This window comes from Macrotis lagotis, chromosome 2, assembly GCF_037893015.1.
Source record: "Macrotis lagotis isolate mMagLag1 chromosome 2, bilby.v1.9.chrom.fasta, whole genome shotgun sequence".
NCBI lineage: Eukaryota > Metazoa > Chordata > Mammalia > Peramelemorphia > Peramelidae > Macrotis > Macrotis lagotis.
Window position 1 is genome coordinate 322,067,213 of NC_133659.1, and position 22,980 is coordinate 322,090,192.

General features: G+C 40.9%; 1 protein-coding gene across 4 annotated transcripts in view; it reads right to left on the minus strand.

Annotated features, from left to right (window-relative positions):
• The window catches only part of NT5DC3 (5'-nucleotidase domain containing 3), a 75,027-nt gene that overhangs the window by 7,861 nt on the left and 44,186 nt on the right, over nucleotides 1-22,980 (minus strand). For all 4 annotated transcript variants that reach the window (XM_074226722.1, XM_074226725.1, XM_074226724.1 and 1 more), the window contains exons 5-13: nucleotides 22,361-22,451; nucleotides 21,231-21,368; nucleotides 20,481-20,541; nucleotides 15,025-15,127; nucleotides 14,837-14,938; nucleotides 13,621-13,702; nucleotides 12,229-12,315; nucleotides 9,890-10,030; nucleotides 4,500-4,564 (exon numbers count right to left, since the gene is read on the minus strand). In XM_074226722.1, coding sequence (XP_074082823.1) covers nucleotides 4,500-4,564; nucleotides 9,890-10,030; nucleotides 12,229-12,315; nucleotides 13,621-13,702; nucleotides 14,837-14,938; nucleotides 15,025-15,127; nucleotides 20,481-20,541; nucleotides 21,231-21,368; nucleotides 22,361-22,451 — 870 coding nt within the window. The remainder of the gene's footprint in view (nucleotides 1-4,499; nucleotides 4,565-9,889; nucleotides 10,031-12,228; nucleotides 12,316-13,620; nucleotides 13,703-14,836; nucleotides 14,939-15,024; nucleotides 15,128-20,480; nucleotides 20,542-21,230; nucleotides 21,369-22,360; nucleotides 22,452-22,980) is intronic.

Here is a 22,980-nt window from a genome sequence, read left to right on the forward strand (position 1 = left end):
ACTATCAAAAGCATCTAATTTTATTTATCACAGGTTTTAAAAGAATAAATTCACAACTGAGCATTAATTTTTCACAAAAATCTTATCCAATAGTTTTTCAAAAACAATTTCTATCAATTTCCTATCTTTTGGGCAGTTAGGTGGCATAGTAGTAGATGGAGAACCAGATCTGGAATTAAAAATGTCCTTAATTCAAATCCAGCCTCAGACACTTACTAGCTATGTGACCCCAGGCAAGCACTTAACCTCTATTTGCCTCAATTTCCTCATCTGCAAATATGAAGGGCATTATAACACTGACCTCACCAAGTTCATGTGAGAATGAAATGAGATAATCACTGCCAAGTGCGTAACACAGGGACTGGCACATAATAAGTATTATAAAATGTTAGTTGTTACTATTATTAATAATCATTATCAGCATATAGATTCTCCAAACCCACCTACAAAATACCTGGCAAGACAGTTGCTGTTCAGTCAATTTTTTTCAGGCATAACCAACTCTTCTTGATTCCTTTTGATGTTGGATTACTTTACCATTTCCTTCTCCAGCTCATTTTGCAAATGAGGAAACTGAGGCAAACAAAGCTAAGTGACTTGCCCAGGGACATACAGTTGGTAAGTATCTGAGGCTGGATTTGAACTCAGGAAAATGAGTCTTCCTGATTCCAAATCTAGCACCACCTACTGTCCATCTGGCAAGACATTAATGTCCTACTGGTCTAGTCACTCTGGAAAGCAATTTAAAAACATACCCCAAAAGTCACCACTCTCTTTGATCCAGCAACAATCCTACTAAGCTCTGAGTTAATGAAGGTAAAGAAATTACAAAACTTAAAAGTACTATAACAGCGCTAGCTAATAATCATCATCATTATTGTTGTTGTAATTGTCACTGTTGTCACAACCGAAAGGGATTAAAAATTGATGAAAAGGACTCATATGTAGAAAATTACTTATGACAACTTCTTTTGGAGTGGCAAATAAATAGAAACTAAGAGAGCACTCATCAACCAGAGAATGCTGAATAAATCAAGGTCCACGAATAGAAAGAACAGTTCTGTTCTTCTCTAAGAAATGACCAAAGGGGTGGTTTAAGAGAAATCTGAGAAGATTTATATGAACTGGTGCAGAGTAATGTGAGCAGAACCAAGAACACTGTATGCAATAACAACACTGTCGAGGCAAACAACTTCAAAAGACTTAAGAACTCTGAGCCATGAAATAAATGACCAATCAGGATTCCCACAAGACAGATGATGAAGGCTGCTGCTCATCTCTTGGCCAAGAAGGAACGGACAAATACAAGGTGTAGAGACATGCATATTTGAACATGAACAATGTAGGAGATTTATTTTGTTTAGGGTTGTAGATCTGTTATAATGGGGTTCTTTTTTGCTGGTTTTCTTTTTTTTTTAACTGAAATGAAGGCTGAGGAGAGAAAAGTAATGTTTATTAATTGGAAAAAATAAAATTAAAAATAAATACCTGGCAAGATCCAGCAGAGAGTTCTACTTTAATGAACTTTTCCTTAAATATCAAAGCACAGGCAAGAGAGCATAAGACCTTGGAGGAATAAAAGTCCCAGTGGGGTGTTTCCCCCCAAAAAAAAACCCAAAGCCTTGGAAGTGCTTGTAAATTAGTCTTGGGCTGAGGACATGAGTAAACAACAGAAAAAGAAGAACCTGACCATAGAGAATTACTTTAGTCCCATAGAAGATCAAAACACACACTCAGATGACAAGAAAATCGAAGCTTCCGTATCCAAAACCTTCAAGAGAAATAGTAAATGGGCTCAGACTATAGATGAGCTCAAAAAAGACTTTAAAGAGCAATTAAGAGAGGTGGAGGAAAAATTGGGAGGAGAAATGAGAGCAATGCAGAAAAATCATGAAAACCACATCAGCAGCTTGGTGAAAGAAATACAAAAAATACTGAAGAAAATATGTTAAAAACCAGTTTAGGCCAAATGGAAAAAGCAAAACAAAAGACAAATGAGAAGAATGCCTTAAAAAGCAGAACTGTCCAGCTGGAAAAGGAGATTAAAAAAGCTCTCTGAAGAAAATAACTCCTTCAAATGCAGAATGCAGATGACTTTGCAAGAAATCAGAAATAAAACTCTTCCAAAAAAAGCCAAAAATTAGAAGAAAATGTGAAATATCTCATTGGAAAAACAACCGACCTCAAAAACAGATCCAGAAGAAATAATTTAAAAATTATTGGGCTACCTGAAAGTCATGACCAGGAAAAGAGCCTAGACTTCATTTTTCAAGAAATAATACAGCAAAATTGCCCTGGAATCCTAGAAACTGAGGGTAAAATAGAAATTGAGGGAGTTCACCAATCACCTCCTGAAAGAGATTCCCAAAAGAAAAACTTCCAGGAATATTATAGACAATTTCCAAAACCCAAATCAAAGAGAAAATTCTAAAAGCTGCCAGAAACTAACAATTCAACTACCAAGGCTCCATAGTCAGGATTACACAGGATCTGGCAGCATCTATATTAAGGGCTCATAGGGATTGGAATATGATATTCTGGAAGGCAAAAGATCTTGGTTTACAACCAAGAATCAACTACCCAGCAAAAGTGAACATCCTCTTTCAGGGAGAAAAGATGGACTTTCAATGAAATAGGGGACTTTCAAACTTTCCTATTGAAACAACCAGAGCTAAACAGAAAGCTTGATCTCCAAATACAGGACTCAGGTGAACCATACAGAGGGGGTGGATGAGAAGGACTAACTGAGGAACTTAATGATGTTGAACTGTTTGCATTCCTGCATGGAAAGAAAATATTGATAACTCAAATGAACTTTCACATTTATAAGAGCTATTAGAAGGAATATATATAGACAGGACACAGGAAGGAGCAGAATATAAGGGGTATAATATAGTAAAAAGATGGAGTCAATGGGTGATAAAGGAAAATACTGGGAGGAAGAAGGGGCTAGGATATTTCACATAAGAGTCAAGAAAGTTTTTTCAATGGAGTGAAATGGGGGAAGGCAAGAGGGAATGAGTGAACCTTCATTTTCATCAAAAATGGGTCAGAGAAGAAATAACACACACACTTAACAGGGTGAGGAAATACATCTTACCCTAGAGAATAATGAGAAGAAAAAGATGGGATAAGGGGGAAGGGGGGAATAGGGGTAGGGAAGGGGGGGAACAGGTGATAGAAGAGGGAAAATGGTGGGAGAGGGTACTCAGATACAACACACTTTTAGACAGGGATAGGGTGAAAGGAGAATGAGAGAATAGAACAAATGAGAGGAGGAAGAATAGAATAGAGGGAAATACAGCTAGTGATAGTATCTGTGGGAATAATATTGAAGTAACTTCTCTGGTGGACTTATGATAAAGGCAACTCACCCCAGAGACAGAGCCATTGGAATCTGAACAGACTCAAAAGTATATTTTTCTCTCTCTCACTATTCTTGAGGTGTCTCATCTTCTGGGGGGGGGGGGTTGTTATGTTTACTCTTATAACAAGATTATTGTAATAATATAAAATAAATAAACCAAAAAGAAAGGGCTATTTAAGTGCTGCTATGAAGTTACTATGAAGTTACTTCCATGGGACTAAAGTAATTCTCTATGGTCAGGTTCTTCTTTTTCTGTTGTTTACTCATGTCCTCAGCCCAAGACTAATTTACAATCAGCATATAAGAGAAGGTGAGACTTGAACCCAGATCTTCCACATGATCTCATAACTGGAAATTAAAGGATGGAGATAGGAATTGGACTTGTGATTTTACTTGCATAGAAACACTAAACACAACCTCCCTCTACCAATTCTGATTGGCACCTCCTCTACAGTTTGGAGTCTTAAGAGAAATCAATTAGATTCCTATAAACAGCTGGTCCACAGGAAAGCTTATAGCTTACTGGCCTTCACAAATTCAACTAGTTTTCCCATCTACTAAAATCTTTTCCAAGAGAAGAAGTGGAAATAAAGTGGTTATCCACTAGCTGAGGGACAAAGTATGGAACAAGAATGTGATGGAATATTATTATGTCATAAGAAACAATAAACATAAAATATTCTGACAAACTTGGGTAAACATAGATAAACTGATACAGAACAAAATGATCAGAATAAGGACAATCATACAACAGTCACAAAAACAAAGTTAAGAAACAGTGAAATGAATGAAAATGAAGCTCGCCTCTCTTCATCGGAGAGGTATGGAATGAGGGATGCACTGCAGACATGTCCAGTGCATTGACTTGTTTTGTTTAACATTTTTGTTATGAGGCAGAGATCTTTGTGAGTTGGAATAAAATCCTGGAAAAGTAGCAGTGATGGGGGAAAAAATTAATGGAAACTGAAAAATTAATCGAAAAAACAATAAAACTTTTTTTTTTCCATTTCTGCTTACAAAATACTTCCTCTCTTCAGGCAGTCAGGAGAAAAAGGCAAGTAGGTGGAAGGAGAAAACAGGGAGTTTCAGAGACAGGCATGACATTTAAACATTGACAAGCCTCAGGCCTTACCTCATCTCCTTTCTTTCCTTTTTCCACTCTTGCAAAATCATCTGTGATGTATCATCTCTGTGAATCTGAGGAATGAGAACATAGCTGTTAGAGTGGTGAACTGTATCTTGGGGGGGGAGGGGGGCAGTGTATGTGTCCATGTTTGAGGATATGTGTTTGTTTTAAGTTTAGTAAAAATAAAATGGGCCCAAAGCAAAACTCAACTTTCCCTCAGGATGCTTCCTTTCGGTTATGTTATTAGAACTCCCACTTCTCATGACATGGAAGCAGCTCTGGACTCTCAATGACACAGGGTCTGCTTTTTAGCTCCCCAAGATGGAAACATTTCCACCACAAGTGATGCACTGTGACCACACAAGAACCAGCCTGGCTAAGGACAAAGAATTGCATCACCAGAAGGGTGACCACCACATGAGACATTTTTAGTTTGGTTCCAGCAAGTGGAAAAAACCATCCCCTAAAATGAAAAACCATCCTACCTAGTAGCAACAGCAGAAGGGCCCCCAGAGAATGAGGACAAGGTAAGGATGGTGATGAGGGGTAGGGCTAGGGTCTAGACTAGCAGTTTGATTCAAAAAGGAAACTCCCTCTAACAATGCAAACCAGTCCTTTCTCTAGAGCTTATAATTTTAGGGTTGCCTGGAAGACCAAGAGGTGCTATGACGTTCAGAGGTATGTGCAGGAAGTAGAGGTTGGAGGTTCCATTACCTGCTCTGTTACTGCAAGCCACTGAGCCTCCTGGGCTCCTCCTCTATAAAATGAGGGACAAGGTTAGATGACCGTGAAGGAGTCCCCCCTCCAGCTTAACACCAGGATCCTACAGATCCTTTGAGGAATTCAAGTAACTTATCTTTATAGAATTTCATCGCTGTCAACTACATCTCAATCCCCACAACATCCAATGCCCATCTTCTCTTCTCTTCCTTCCAGGGCCATGCTTACAAGAGAAGGCCTAACTCCCTGCTTCTATAAGAAGATACAAGTCAGTCAAGGTAGATCCAAAAGCCCACACTCAGCATCATCACCCACTCTCTTCTTCTTGGCTGTGGCCACAGAAGTTGAATCTCTTCCAAAGCAAAGGGATCAGCAACTCAGCCCATGGGCACTCTTGAGGGTGATCCAAGTCCAATTAAAATGTAATATGGAGAGTTTTATAATTATAATTACATAGAATATTATAATTATAATAGTACTGTCATTAAAAAATATGCATGTTTATATTTTATAATCTATTACAAAACAAAATATAGATATTACATTTTAAAGCTAAATCAACATGCAACCAGAGATCCTTTCTGTATAAATTAGTGGCCTGCCTTTCTATATAAATTTGACATCATTGCTTTAGAACATTATTCCCATCTCCTCTCTCATCCAAGTCATAGAATGTTAGGATTTTAGGGTTAGGGTTAAGCAACTACATATTAACCAGTACAACACCCTTAATGACAGATGGGGGAATAATGGCCCAGGGAGGTCAGAGAATTTAGAACTGGAAAGGATCTAGGGGATTATCCAGTTCAGTCCCCTCATTAGGAAGGTGGTGGATCAGGTCCAGAGAGACTAGATAACTTGGCCAAAAGTAACATAGGCTCCAAGAGTCCACTCAAGCTGAATGGTTTACCCAAGGTCTCACAGCTAATTCTGACTGAGCCTGGACTCAAATGCAGGTGCCCTGACTCCAAAACCAGTGCTTTTCCCCTGTACCCAGACTCCTCTGAAAGTCTAAGACTAGAGTCCTAGCTTAAAATAAACTTCTTTCTGACGTTCCATTCTTAGCTCATGTCATCTCTGCTTAAATATGTACCATTGAAATACAAATGCAAAAAAAATCAGATCACCCAAAGGAAAAGCAGATGGAAACTCACACTCAGCTCACAGCTGATGCCCACCAGACCAAAAGAGAATGCTGGTCCCAAAACTATCCCAGTCACCGAGCCAGCCTCCCTTCAGAATCCTAAATTCCCAAGGGCAAAAATGCAGTAGTCAAAGCCAGAGACTGAGAGATAGCCTGCAATAGGGGGCTTCTGCCCGCCACTGTCTGTCTGCCTGTCTCTCTCTCCCCCTCCCTGCCTGTTTCTCTCTCTCTCTCTCTCACACACACACACACAACTCCTCTCCTCCCTCCCCTCCCTTTCTTCCTCTCCCCCCTTTCCTCTCCTTTCTTTCTTGTCTGTTTGGAAGGAAGGAGGGAAACACATTATTTTTGTTTTATTTTCTTCATTTTTTTTTTTTTTTAGGTTTTTGCAAGGCAAATGGGGTTAAGTGGCTTGCCCAAGGCCACACAGCTAGGTAATTATTAAGTGTCTGAGACCGGATTTGAATCCAGGTACTCCTGACTCCAGGGCCAGTGCTTTATCCACTGTGCCACCTAGCTACCCCAACACATTATTTTAGAAACCTAAACCATACACCAACCCACTGAACAACCCGTCTTTTTCTCCAATATTAATCATACATCTCACTCCTAATCATCAGTTCAAGACTGAAGTTATAAACAGTACCTCCCAAATGAGGGCTTTCCTGAGCCCCAACCAGCCCCTCCTCCATCTGCCACCCCCATACACACACACACTCTCTCCCCATCACCATTAGAAGTTGCTCATATGTGTAGTTTGTATAGTACATGGGTTATTTAGCCCAGAAGAATGTAAACTTATAGAGGCCAGGCTCTCTTTATTTTTTTCTGAGTATTTCCAGAGTTTAATATATACTACAGGTATTTAATAAATGCATACTGAGTGACTGAACTTCTCCAACTATTCAGACCCTAAGATGAACTTGCTTTGCTAAAACACAATATAGATTGTACATGTAAAATCTATATTAGACTCCTTGTTGTCTTGAGGAGGGGTAAGGGAAGGGACATAGAAAAATTTGGAACTCAAAAGCTAACAAAGAGATGAATGTTGAAAACTGTCTTTGCATGTAATTGAAAAAATAAAACATTCAAAACCATTAAAGTATAAAAATAAAAACAAAATATACCAGGATTTATAACAACCAAAACAGAGCTGATCTTCAAAGGCTGGAACTCCTCTTTCAGAACCAGATTATTTAACACACAAGAAAACAAAGCACATTATTATACCTACAACCTCATTTTGTTGCTCTTTTTCAAAATACCCTTCCCCCTGTTCTCCCCACCCCCACCCCAGCTCATATAGCACCCAGCTTGACCATGCATCTTATTCTCCAGAGCTGAGAAATAAGACATATGGCATCTACTCTCAGGGTTGTGTGGGAAACCACTGAGAGCTTAAAGATAGAGAGAAATGTGAATTATTAACCTGTATTTGGGACAGTAGTGGCACCTAATAACGATTGGTGGAAATGAGTTCAATGCAAACAAAGAAGCTGGGCAGCCTTCCAAATAACCATGAGGGCCGATGGCAACATATTTTATTACTGGAATAACAGTTGTTGCCATCGGCAACAACTTAATGAATGATCTATGGCTTAACTTAATGAAAATTAAAAATCCATTATATAAAAAATGTTTTACCTCATTTGATTATTTTCAGCACCTAGTAAAATCCCACAAAGGCACCAAGTAACTGGGTTCTAATCATGCAGTGAAGAATCTTTTTTTTTGAGCGCTTTCATTGGCAAAAGGTACTTTCACTAAGGAAACCCCCTCAAATCATACAGATCACATGTTTTACAACTGTGAGTCTCAGGACTTGCCCAGGGACACTCATATTAGAAGCAGAACTGACTCCAAGGCCAGTCCTGTATACTGTGCTTATCTGCTTCCTAAGGGGCTGTGAAAAAAAAAAAAAATCTTACTTAGAGATGTAAGAATAATCCAGCTACGTGATAGCTGCTTCAATGAAAACTGCATTTTAAAAATAGATGTTTTTCTATTTTTAAGGGAAGGGGAGACTAGACTTGTGAGTTCCTTACTGTACAGAGCTCCCAAAGGAAGAAAGTCCCACAAAGGCCTTAGAAAGATGCCAGAGGAAATGGAAGGTTATGTGATCTGCCCGGACTGAACCCCAGGTCAAGCCTATGCATTATATCAACCTTCCTCTCTGAGCAGACCTATCCTGGAGAAGAAAGCACACCCTTCCCGGAGATTTACAAGAGGTTTACCCTATGGGCAGGATAAAATGACATTTGTTAAACTCTCATTTAATTCTGGAGAGGCAGTGGCACAGTGCTAGAATCTGAATCTGGTCTCTGCTGCTTTCCAGCTACATGACCTAAGGTAGGTACCTTAATTATACTGAGTCTCAGCTTTATCTGCAAAAGAGCTTCATCAAGGTTCATATATGTATAGGATTATATAAATGCCAATTACTTTTATCATATATTTTCAAAGCTCTCCATGGTGTAGAAGACACAGAGTCGATCTTGGGGTTAGGAAGGTCTAGGTTTGAGCCTGACCTACAATACATCTTAACTATGTGACCCGAGCTAAGTGTCTATGACTAAAGGTTGCAGAAAAGTTCCAAACTGCATTGACAGAGGGATCTTCCTCTCTAGCAATGACATCACATGTCCATTTAACCTCCCACAGCATTGACTATATCTGATGTGAATATAAGTGTTTAAATGTCATCCTCTCCATTAGAATAAAAGCCCCTTTAGAATAGGGGACATTTCATTTTTGACTTTGTAGCCCCAGGACCCAGCTCAAGGCCAAAATTAATTAATTAATTAATGCTTATAGACTGATGGATTCATCTTCAAGCTCATAAAACAACTGACTCCAGTGGTTGGGTTTTGTTTAGTTGTTTTTCAGGGAAGACTTTACAGAGGAGATGGTACCTTGGCAAACAAAGAAATTTCAATTGTTGTTGGCATCCTCAAAGTCAGGTTGGGCTGATAAACAGTATGAATGAGCCAAGAAACAGATAATCTCCCCACCAGCCAACGCCTAGAAGCCTGATGCCAAATTACAGAGTTTGCAAAGTCCCTAGCGTCTCAACTCCTGATATTTTTTAAAATGAGCAAGTACAATGGCCAGGCAGTTCCAGCAAAGAGATTTCCTGATTGAGCTAAAGCAGGGGCTCCAGAAGCCCTTTCATGGAGCTAGAGAAGGTCTTACCAAAAAAAACAAAAATCCCCAGTGATTCATTTGTCGTCCCTAAAAATGATCTATGCCTTATGAAGCCTAACCTTAAACAGAAATATCTGAAATGATTTGAGCTGGTGTAACGCCTTCAGACTTAAAAAGGAGAGAAAAGAAGGAGAGAAAAGAGAGAGAAGGAAAACAGAGTAGAGAGAAGAGGCAGAGAGGAGAAGGGAAAAAAGGAGGAAGAGAGGAGAGGGAAAAGGAGAGAGAGAGAGAAGAGATGGGGTGGGGGAGGAAAGGAAGAGAAAGCAGAGAAATAAGGGGAAGGAGGAGGGGAGGAGAGAAGGAAAGGGAGAGAAATCCCACAAACCTGCATCTGTTCCAATAGTCCAGTCAGGGTCTGAAGCCAGGTCATGGTCTGAATGTATTGCTCCGTGTTCATGATCTTGATCTCTGATCTCAGTTCAGGAATAATGGCTCCCGTCCGCCAACCATGTTTCAGGGTCAGATCCTGCCAAGAACCAACATGAGTCTTAAGCTTCATTACCTCTTTCAGCCACAAGCAACAATTGCTCAATGGTTTCTTAATGGTCAAGGTTAGCCATTAACCAAGCTGGATGAATGAATGACATTTCAATAACAGCATTGTATCCTCAGGCTTTAACCATTTCATGTGTCAGGAATAGGGCAACTGCTAGACTGCCCAGATTCCAGAAGGTCATGCTCTAGAAAAGGTCGACGAGCAGGTAAATTAGTTCGTTTTTAAGTTAAATAATAATAATAGAACAATGGGTAAACAAGTTCTAATAAACATTCCAGACCTATTACTTCTCTGGTGACCTAGAAACTCACTTCACTCCTCTGGGTCTCAGTTTCTTCATCTGTAAAAATGAGAAGATTAGACTAAGGTCACAACTCTTAAGTGACAGAATCTAGAATCAAACTTAGATCTTGGGTCTTCAAATTTAAAACCATTTCCATCATATTGCCTGCCTGTGTCTATGTCTGTATGTCTGTGTCTGTATCTGTCTGTCTCTCTCTCTCTCTCTCTCTTTTTATTGAGGGTGTCCAAATGGTGGTGAATTCTTGTAGCTTGATGACTCGCCAAAAACCCAAACATTTGGTACAAGTCAGTGAATAAAAACGATCCTAGAACACAGCTGATGTTTTAATGTTTCTATCTAGCTAAAAGGTTTGCAAAGTGTTTTTCTGGACATTCCATACATTGAATATTTTCTATACATTGTACACCCTCACAAACCTCGGTGGGGGAGGGAGGAGTTACTATAAAAATGACTAGTCCCACTTTACAGATGAGTAAACTGAGGCACTGCCCATGGTCATAGGGCTAGGAAAGGTCAGGATCTGAGATCTCGAATCAGAGCCACAGCTGGGTTCTGTACTGGGTCAACAGTGAGGAACAGAGAGATGAGCTTAGATTACTTGGGAAGTGGGGTGGGGAACACAGAGCTTTCAATGCCCCAGATTGCGTGTTGTCGCAATCTTTAAGCACTCTTGCTGCTTCAGCAGGGAACATCGAGCTCTGATGAGAAATGGAAAACTACCCAGTGGGCATAGCTGCCTGCAGCCCAGCCCTGATAATTGGCTTGTGCCGGATGGTCGGTGAATGAGGCAATATGGCACCATCAGAAGAGGCAGTGGGCTGAGACAAGGCAGATGGCCAGCTCAAGTGATTCATTAGCATTCAGCAGCATCATCACCCTCCCCCATCCATACCAAAAGCACAAACACCGTTGTGATGGATGAAGGACTGACTGGGATTCAGGAACACCAAGTTCAAATCCCACTTTGGACACCATGGGCAATTCAACCTCTTGCTGCCTCAGTTTCTTCACCTGCAAAATGGCAGCAGGGGTGGATCCAGTGGCTTCCAAGAGTCTTCCCAGTCCTAAATCAGTGATCAGATGATCCATATGTTCTCTTTATGGGATATCTCTCACAGGATAGGAAGGAATTAGAAAGGAAGGGGAGTTTAGGAAGGGAGATCTACAACTGTGGAAGAATACACAACCTCATCCAAGAGAGACTGACAAGCCAGCCCAGGCCATAAAAAGAGGAATTTGGGGCCAACAGCTAGTTATCTTCCATCTGATCTGAAGGGATCTTGCATATCCTTCTTTATACAGGTCTTATCTCCCCCATTAGCATATAAGCTCCATGAGGACAGGACTGTTTTTGCCTTTTCTTATATCTCCAGTGCTTAGCACAGGGCCTAGTACATGGTAGGCACTTCATAAGTGCTTGCTGACCTGACTCTGTTTGCCTTACACTAAGCAGAGTGACTAACACATTTGGAGTTTTCTCAGCAATGATCCTGGAGGGATTTGCCATTTCCTTCCCCAACTCATTTTATAGATGAAGAAACTGAGGCAGACAAGGTGAAATGACTTGCTCAGAGTCCCACAACTGGGAAGTGTCTGAGGCTGAATTTGAACTCAGATTCTCCTGGCTCCTGGCCTGGTTCTCTGCCAGCAAGCAATGCTTCCCAACTTGACTCTGCATCTCCAGTCACCAACAAATAGTAATTGATTGGCTTGATCAACTGAACAGCACTTGAAGAAAAACAGAACTCCCTTAAAAGGTGGAAATGGTCCTTATTCTTCTATAAACACCAAAAAAAAGGTGGGTGTGTATGAACTCCCTCACGGGACATCCCGCACTGGGATGGCTGGAAGGAAGGTTACTTACAGCCAGGTCACTGTATATGTGGTCTCCAAAATACAGCACTTTGGACCCCCTCCATCCGGTGAGCTTCAAAAACTCATATAAATTACCCTGAAACAGAGAAGATGCCAACATTAGTGCACGTGAGGAGGCCAGACACATTGCTACATAGCTTTACAAAGCAACAAGAGAAGAGCTGTGTAGCAGAGTGGACAACAGGCTGAGCAGGCCTTCAGAAAGCCCTGGGTTCAAGTCCTGCCTAGGACACATTCTGGCAATGGGACCCCAGGGGATGCCATCTAACCTATGGGTGGCCCCCGAGGAACTAACTCTCTAAGACTCAGCTGCAGAGCAGGTGAGATCTTTAACAAGGGAGACAATTCTAACCCTTGGAGTTCTCTACAATGATAAAATCAAAGGTATGGAGCTCCCCCCAAAATGAAGATATCCAAGTAAGCCCCACAGGTCTTATTTTAAGTATTAGTGATCAACCTGATTAAATAACATTAAAACTGGGTATCCCAGGAAGGGAACACAGTCAATCTGCTGTTGATACTTGCTGAATGAATATTGTTTGTTCTTCCTTCTCAAAGAGGACTATGACATTAGGAAGGTGATGCTATGGCTTGCAAGTGAATGACTTTACCACACAAGAAAGTTATTTTCAAAAGGATAGTTAAGGTTATCAATGGTATCTTAAATCTTACCTACTATAGAAGTGACAGCATTTCAATGTGACAAATTTTAAACTAGAATTCAGCAGGTCAAATTTTATATTTCTTCTACTTGGTATGATACAGAGGGGTCTTAAGCTCATAGCTTAAGAACTGAGAAGGATCTCACATGGACCTACTCCAACACCCTCATTTTTACAGATGAAGAAACTGAGACCAAGGGTGTGGGATGACTTGCCCGGGGACCAGAGACTCATGTCATGAGGATCAGCCATAGACACAAAGGGACCCCATGACCCCAAAATGAAGATTCTTCACACTGTTCCACATTGGGAACAATACATACTATCTACACCCTGAACAACACCAATATTTTCTTACCTTATAAAGACTATCAGACTGCCTTCGGGGGGAATGTGGGGAGGGAAGCAAGATTGGGGGGAAAATTGTAAAATTCAAAACACAATTTTAAATAATTTGCTTAGCTTGAAATCAAACAATATCAAGGAATGAAGAGGGGCAGTGTGAGAGAGTGCGAAGAGAATCAGCTTGGGAGTCAGGAAGTCCTGGATTCAAATCCCAATCTGACACAGACTAGCTAGGTGACCCTGGGCAATGCATTAATCTCTCTTGCCATTCTCTACTGGCAAAAGAGACTTCTTCATCAGGACTTCCCCAGAGCAATGAAAGCAAAGATCCAATTTTTAAAAAAATGAAATTGAACTCTTTATAATAATAATACCTGTTTGTAAATCTGGCCTTTCTCCAGCTTGTGGATTTTATCCCAGAGAAGTACACCTCTTTCGGTCACCTTACGGAATGGTCTAATAAGAGAAGGATCATGTCCATGACATGTTAGTACAGGGTTTGCTGTTATTATTACTATTATTTTACAATAGTTCAATGTATGTAGCACTTTCAGGTTTTCAAAGTATTTTACAAAAGTTCTATCATCTCAAAATGATCCTGGAAGGAAAGTCTCAGTGAAGCCAAGTCACTTGTGCAAGGTCACAGTCCAACAGTCAGTAAAAATCTAAGATGAGGGGCAGCTAGATGGTGCAGTGGATAGAGCACCGGCCCTGGAGTCAGGAGCACCTGAGCTCAAATCTGGCCTCGGATACTTAATAATTACCTAGCTGTGTGGCCTTGGGCAAGCCACTTAACCTCATTCATTGCCTTGCAAAAAAAAAAAAAGTCTAAGATGAGATTTGAACTCAGGAAATCATTCCTGATTTCCAAGTCCACTATTTTTTTTCCCTATATCAAGTCAGTCATCTCCCTATGTTATAGCATTCCTGAGTCCTGCTGTAGAAGTTTAAAAAACAAAAGGATCATAAATCTGGAATTGGCAGGTACATCCATGGCCATCCAGCCCAACCTCCCTCATTTTACAGCTGAGGAAACAGAGAGAAGTGAATGTATGAAGTCCCACAAATGTAGATCACATCAGAAGCCAGGTCAACTCGAGTCAATGCCTTTTCTACTCAGTAATTGCTCAGATAGTCTTTTTTCCTTCATATATGACTCTGATGACCTCACTCAGGATTTCTTGGCAGAGGTACTAGAGTACTTTGCCATTTCCTTCTCCAGATCATTTTACTGTTGAGGAAACTGTGGCAAATAGATTAAGTGACTTGCCCAGGGTCATATGGCTAGTAGACTTATCACTAAGATCCTTCTTACACTCTTCATAAAACAAGCCAGACTGTGATCTTAATTAGTCTCTGCAGCTTTCTTAATACACCTGATGCTGTCAGCCAAAGATGAGCTCAGAACCATTCTGATGGAGGACTTTTCAACACTCTCAGAATTTCTTTTCCAAATGGGTTAAAAAGATATTTTCAGGATAGGACACTTGTGATTTCATCACTCTATTTCACCAAAAGACATGCCCCAAACTGAACCCTTAACTTAGTAGTAGACGCCTAAAATCCATCCTCCGGGTCAGAGAGTCTCACCTCCGCCGATCATTGAAGAAATTGGGCTTCTCAGCCTGCACAATGACCACATCAAACAAATCTCGCCAGTCCTTCCCAACGATGTACCGCATTCCTTTGTCCCTAGAACATTCAAAGCCACCTTAGTCCAATGTTTTCGAGTCTTAAGATAGACTGGGCACGGCCTAACGAAGACCCCACAGACTTACACAAAGCTGCTGGGGCTGTTGGTTATCAGGAACATCTTCTTGCCATGATCTGCCAACTTGGCCAGCACCGCTCGGGTCTGCTCAGCATAGCAGATATACTTTTCTAAGAGAGAAAGACAGAAGTTTATGAAAATGTTAAATTCACATATGGAAGAGTTAGTAAGTAAGTACTGGACTTGAAAGTCAAGATCGGTTTAAATCATACCTCAGATATTTATTAGTTGTAAGACCCTAGTCATTTAATCTCTTGACTTCTATTATTTCATCTGGAAATGAACAGGTTAGATACAAATGATCTGATGCTAACCGTCTTGTTACTCTCCTTGCCTCAAGACTCTCCCCACTCAGCTATGAAAGTGATCTTAAAAATCTGATCAAGATGGTGGAGTAAAGGTAGACTCACCTGAGCTTCCCCCTAAAAGCCTCCAAATTCTAGAGCCACAGATCCCACAAAAAAAAGGTGAGTGAAACAATTTTCCAGTCTAAGAAGGCTGGCGGATCCAAGGGTCAAAGAGGAACTCAGTCCGGCCAGGCCAGGACCCAAAAAAACCAGAACAGGTCTTGGGAGGCTCTGAATCAGCAGTAACTATCCACACAGCCCCCAGTCCACAGATTGTAATAAAGGGGTCACACCACTGATCAGAGATCACAGAGGTCTCTCTGCTAGGGCTGAGGCGGGACGCTGCTGCTCTATTGATACTAGGGCTCGTTCTGGCTGGCAACCCCAGGACAAGCGGGAGCACTGGCACACCAGAGCCTGCAGTCACAGAGGAGCAGGGATCCCCCTCACAGCTCCAGGGCAGAAGAGAGTTTGTGGGTGTTCACAGACCTGGAAAGGAATAAACACCTCTCCTTAGATCAGTCCACCTTGGAAGTACTGAAAACTGTGGGAAAAAAAATTTTGAACTAAGTTTCTCTTAAAGGCCTCATTTCTCAGACATACAGAGAACTGAGTCAAATTTATAAAAATAACAGCCATTCCCCAATTGATAGATTTGAACAGTTTTTAAATGAAGCAATCAAAACTATCTATAGCTATATGAAAAAAATGTTCCAACTCATTATTGATTGGAAAAATGCAAATTAAAATAATTCTGAGCTACTACCTCATACCTATTAGTTTGGCTAATAGGACAGTAAAAGAAAATGATAAATATTGGAGGGGATGTGGGAAAGATGGGACATTAGTGCACTATTGGTGGAGTTGTGAACTAAGCCAACCATTCCATAGAGCAATTTGGCACTAAGCCCCAAAGGTTTTAATCTATCAGTGCCTCTACTGGGTCTGTATCCCAAAAGATAAAAAACAAAAAAGGAAAATTATCTATATGTGCAAAAGTATTTCTAGGATCTTTTTTCTGATGGCAAAGAATTGGAGATTGAGGGGTAAACATCAACTGGGGAATGGCTGAACAAATTGTGGTATGTGATTATGACAGCGTGCTTTTCTGCTATAAGAAATGATGAGCAGAAAGCTCTCTGTAAAACCTGGATGAACTGATGCAACATGAAATGTTCTGTGTACAGAGTAACCACAAGACTGTAAGATGATCAGCTGGGAACGACTTACCTTTCCTCAGAAATACAATTCAAGACAACTTTGAAGGACTTATCCTAAAAAATACTATCGATCCCTGAGAAAGAAATGGTGTCTGAATACAAATTGAAGCATATTTTTACTTTATTTTTCTTGAGGTTTTGTTTTTTGGTTTTGGCTTTTTGGGGGGAGATGGTCTATGATTTCTTTTACAACATGACTATTAGGGAAATGTTTTGCACAACAACACAACCTATATTGAATTGTTTGCCTTCTAATTGAGGGAGAGGAGAGAGGAAAGGAGAGAGAAGGACAGAAGGAGGGATTTTAAGTTTGAAAGCAAAAGTTAAAAAAATTGTTTTTACATGTAATGGGGGGAATATAAAAAATAAAATACTAAAAAAGAAAAGAAAAATATTGGGGTATGATACAGGGAAGAGCTCCAAAGATCTATCCACTTCAATTCCTCTCTCTGGGTCTCAATTTTCTCATGTGTAAAATGAGGAGATTGGATGAGGTGATCTTCTTAGGATAAATAACACAAAATTCTTTCAAGTGGACATGATCCCTATTTTGGCTCTGTTCCTTTTGTTTTAATGTGGTCTGTGTAACTATGATGTGATAACATGTACTTTGAAGTATATTACATATCTGTATAAATAGAAAGGTTCATTTTTAATAAAAAATTATAATAGGAAATTAACAAAATAAAGTATAATACAACATGAATTTTCAAAAATACCTAAAAACAACCCTGCTCTGACCCCACCCTGACAAAAAGACACACAGACTCACAGACACACACATATATGGAGACACACACACACACACACACACACACACACACACACTACCCCCATCACCATTTAAGATTCCAGAGGCTCCTATTACTTCCAGGATCAAATATAAACTATTCCATTTTGTCCTTCCCAAGAAGGTCCCCTTCCACCTCCTCAGTGTTCTCTCACTAACTGTTCCCCCAAAATTTCTATAATCCAGTGACACTGGAGTCTTGACTGATCATCTCAGCTTGGTGCATTTTTGCCGTCTACCCCCATGCCTAGAGTTTTCCCCTTCCTTGTTTCTGCCTCCTGGCTTCCTGGATTCCCACCTTCTGCCAGAAACTCTCTCGAATTCCTTCTCCCGCTAGCCTGGATAAATCTTGCTTGTTCACAACTGCTCCTCTCTTGCCTCCCTCATGAGATCCTGAGCTCCTTGCCGGGAGGGTCTGTTTTTGCCTTTCTTTGAATCCCCAGGGTTTAAGTGCAGCGCCTTCAGCAGGTGTTACAAATGCGTGCTGACGAGCCCTAAATCTATGAGCTAATACCCAAAAGGCCAACTTATCAAGCATGTATTTTAGAATGCATAAGTTCCTAGGACTTGTCAAGCAATTGGGGAGGCAGGGAATGGGGGGGCACAAAAAAAGTCTAAGACACGTCTCACTAGCTGGGTAATACATGGACAGCCAGAAAACAAATGAGACAATTAAGTGTGATGCAGATAGAGTCTAGAACTGATATTTCACTGACAGAAAACTTCCCTCTACCAGCAGGGTGGGACCCTCTCTGCCACCTAAGAGTACCACAGAGATGTCCAGGGCACTGGAAAATTAGGTGACTTGTGGGCAGCTAGATGGCTTGGTGGATAGAGCAGCAGCCCTGGAGTCAGGAGGACCTGAATTCAAATTCAACCTCAGACACTTGAGACTTAACCCGATTGCCTCACATGCAGGGTCATGTCCAATCATTCTGATTCACAGATGGTCACTGGACCCAGATGGTTCCAGAGCAGAACATGAGGCTGGTGACCCAGCAACAGCCCTCCTCACTCAAATCCAATTCCCTTGCAAGTCAAGGATCATCTCCCTGATGTCATTGTTCTTCAAAAATGAAGAACATCATCATCATCATCATCATCATCATCATGCTAGGTGACCTGTCCAGGGTCACACAGCTGGGGCTTGTCTGAGACTCTGTCACAAAGCTCACCCAGACTACGATTACAACAGTTAGACTAGAAAAGACAAGACTCAAGGGAGGAAATACAGTAGCTGACTTCAAGTTCTTGGAAAGTTATCACACAAAAGATAGGATTGACTTTATCTCCCTAGTTCTGGTCACTATGCCTGTGACTGGACCATCGATGCAGAGAGGGAACAAGACCAACTCTCATTTTATGGACAACTGAGGTGATCATAGATTAAATGATTTGCCCAGGATCACACAGCTACCAAATGTCTGAGGCAGATTTGAATCCAATGATCTATCTACACTGTTTGGCCCCAGAGAGCAGAACCAGGAGTCAAGTAAAGAAGCTGCAAAAGGGCAAACATATCAGGAAAATTTTTCAAACGATGAGAGTCGACCCAGAGTGCCTGGGGAGTAGTGAGAATAAAGCTATCTCACTGGATGTCTTTAGACAAAGGATGATTCTGCTAGAGAGAAGATTCTTGTTCAGGGAAGACTTGGAATCCATGGCCACCAAGATGGGTCAGTTCTGGAAACTACAGCTAAGAAGGGAGAAATTCAGCATAGTGAGAATAATGATGATGGCAATGAAAATCTCTCAAACTCTAGGGACCTAGAAGAAGAAACCAAAACCTTGAAGGAACAAGATCAGGTGCCTATCACTGCTGGCCAGGCCTCCCTCTCTGCTCCTGGCGTTATCCCAAAAAAGCATTCTGTGAGCCTACATAAGCTGCACTAACATCCCAAGGAGGTGAACATACAGAGCAACAGGAAAAGACTTCTATAAGCTCAAGCAAAGTAAAACAAGCAAACCCAGAAAAACAAAAATGCAGGAACTGGAAAGAGGAACCCCAAAATAATGGAAAGTGAATGTTCAAAAATTCTCAAGAAAGAGCCCAGCCCCAAAGAACATAAAGGGAAGGTAACACATCCACCTCTTTTACATAGAAAGAGGTTGGCGGACAAGGGGTAACACTATAAATAATATCAGAATTTTTCTTTTTATCCTTTTTTAATTTTTATTTTTTACTTATTTAAATAAAAAGATGCTGAATTTACACCCTCTTCTTTTAAAAAAAAAATCCTAGTTACACGGAAAAGCTCTAGAATTAGAAATATAAAGAAAGATGTAAAAACAAAAGGTCTCAAACTCAAAGAAAGCTCTAGGGATTAGCTTATACATTTCAGAGAAAAAGAGCTATCTCTAGCCCCAGCTGTCTCCAACACAAATGCCTAGGTATGTAGACTTCATGTGCCACCAGTGCATCAGACTAAGCCGAGAAAAGTGGGAACTGGCCTGCGCTACCCCCAGGATACAGATGGAAGGAAGAATCCAGAAAGACAGAGATACTTGGAGTATGGGCTCTGTTCTGTGTTCATGAACATTCCTCATGAATAATAATCTTAAATAATTTTAAATTCCAAGCTCTTAACCTCCAAGTGATCAAGTTCATCTCCAACACCCCTCCACCATTACTCAAAGAGGGCAGTTGACTGATCACATTCAGCTTAGATCAATGCTTACTATGATGGGAATGATGTAAAGATTAACAAACTGCCTTCTGTGGAGGGAGGAGCAAGACTGGGAAAAAGCTGTAAAACTCAAAAATAAATAAAACCTTTCTAAAATTAAAAAAAAAAAAGAGGGCAGTTGAAGCCCAGAAAAGGACAGCAAGTTCCAGCAAGTTAGCTAATAAGGGGCAGAGCCAGAATTCAAACTGAGGTCCCAGGACTCCAAGCTAAGAGCTCTTTGCCAAGCAGGTAACCTAACAAGATAAACCTCCAGCCACAGGTACAGGACAAAGACAAAAGCAGAAGGCATTTTCACAGAGAATGTGAAATTCTAAATTGTTAGACTGGGTTTTGTTTTCAGTCCTTCTTTTGCATTCCTACTCTTAGTGCAGTCTCTGCCCACAGCAGGCATTTAATAAATGTTTGCTGATTTGACTCACCGATATCTGCTTCGATGGCCCTGTACATGATCCCTTTGATGTGGACATCTCTGATGGCATCCTGGCAAAAGATCAATACACTTTTAATCAGCAAAAAAATGAGCAGTTTTAAGACTCACAAGCTTGTATCACAATCCAATCCAACAGGCCCTAGAGTAATTATGGTCTCATTTATAGCTTTGGCAGAGACTAAATCCTAGTTTTATTCTCAGCTCTGCTCTTTTCCTTAAATACCTCCTTTCTACTCTGATGTGCATCAGTTCCAAAGCAAGGCTCAGCACGGTAACTGAGGGGGAGAATTGGTCATCGATTGACCTGCCCTCACAGACCTGGATGGCAGCCAGACCAGCTTCCTGGTCACCAGAGGTAAAGAAAGAAATTAATTCAAGACATCCCAGGATCACAGTTCAGAGCTGGCAGGAACCTCAGAGGCCATCAAGTCCAAGCTGAACATTTTACAGATGGGGAAACTGAGTCCTAATGAGTTTAACCAACTTGCCCAAGGTTACAAAAGAAGAAAACAATTCCCCTGATATAATGGGGGTCCCTTAAAAAGCTGAAGATTCTCAAGCAAATGAAAGAAATCCAAATTCTCCAAGAATGGTTTAAAATCCAAAGCTGTGAAATAAGTTGAAGGCCCTTCTATTCCCTCAGCCAAGCTGAGCTAAAGCCCCAATTCTCTTCTCTGACCCCCTGCTCCCTCTTGTCTCATTCCCCCCACCTATCCTCCATCTCCGCTTCAGACACAACCTTTACATCCTTGTAGAGATGCACAGGCTCGTAATCAAGATTGTTCTTCAGAAAATATTCATTGACACAAGAAAGGAGAGTCATCTCTGGTAAGGAGAAGATGTCCATAAACTGCTTCATTGTGTTTCCATGAGAACTCTGCAGAAAAAAGAGGAAAAGGAGGCTTTCAAAGAGCAAGAAGATATGGCCCAACAAAATGGAAGGTGGCCCTTGATTTGAAACCTGCCTCTTCCTGTCTGCACAACTTCAGACAAGACACTTGATCTCTCTCATTTCTGGGGTCTCAATCTCTCTGAGTCACAAATGAGACGGGAGGGGGTGGGGAAGACAAATTTAATGTGTCACCTGCTATATGTAGGACTGGGCTAAGTGCTTTACTGATATTATTTCTTTTGAAAAAATAAGAGTATTGAACCAGAGAAGAGATGTCAAGAGTGTTGTCCAGACCAGATTAAAATGTAACTAGGAATTATTTAACAAAATAAGTACAAATACAGTAAGTTAGAAAGGATGATTTTCCCAGTCAATGTGGCCCCCCAGAGATCCTCATGTAAGATTTAGTGACCCCTGTTTCTGTTTGCTTGACACCATGGGACTAGCGACCATTCGAGGTCCTTTCCATCTTTATGAGTCTACTTGTTCAACCTCAGGTAAATAACTTAATCTCACTGGACCTCAAGTCCATTAATTCCAGAACAAAGAAGGGTCTTAAACATTTTTTTTTTTGGTCATGGACTTCATTGAGCCTCTGAAAAATGAAGTGATGTCTGATGACTTCTAGCTCTATAACTTATGAATATGTTACTCTACTCATTGTTTATCGGTCAAGTTGTTGGTGGGTTTTCTTGGCAGAGATATTTGAGTGGTTTGCATTTACTTCTCCAGCTAATTTGGCAGATGAGGAAATTGAGGCAAACATGAAGTGACTGACCCTAGGTCACACAGCTAATAAGAGCCTAAGGCTGGATTTGAACCCAGGCCCAGCACTCTCTCCACTATGCATGGAGCTGCTCTACCCTGTACACTCTTTCTCCTGGCTAATTCTCCAAAGGCAGAAGTAATATTCCATGACTGATGTTTGCCAGAAAATGCTTTTAAGATAGAAAAAAAAAAAATCTCTTCCCAATTACCTTTCCATAGAAGTCACTCATTTGTTCCAGGGGGACATGGGAACCTTCATACATCTCAATGACTTCTTCATCAGGAACAACACTGAGCCCTCTGGCAGGAAGAAGGAGAGATGTTTCAGTGATGGTACAGCTAAAGATTGCCAAGAAAGACCCAAGGGCCTCCTGGATCACATGCTCCCCTAAAAGGAAGGATTTCCATCCCCAGGCCTATCACTGAGTAACTTGAAGTTAATTCACATCAGTCCCTCAGCTTCCCCATCTGGAACAGGTGGAGAAGACACAATTTACTGCTTGCTAACCTCAAAGAAATTGGGGTTTTATATCCTTTAAATGTGATTTTTAAAATGACAGCTCAGAAAATCAAAGCGATCCACAGTCCTATGAAAATCACTCTAAATCATTACTGATTAGAGAAATGCAAATTAAAGCATCTCTGAGACACCACCTCACACCTCTCAGACTGGTCAATATGACCAGAAAAGCCAATGATCAATGTTGGAAGAGATGTGGGAAATCTGGGACAAAAATACATTATTGGTGGAGCTGTGAACTCATCCAACCTTTCTGGAGAGCAATCTGGAATTATATCCAAAGGGCAAGTGGGTCTGGATCCTAAAGAA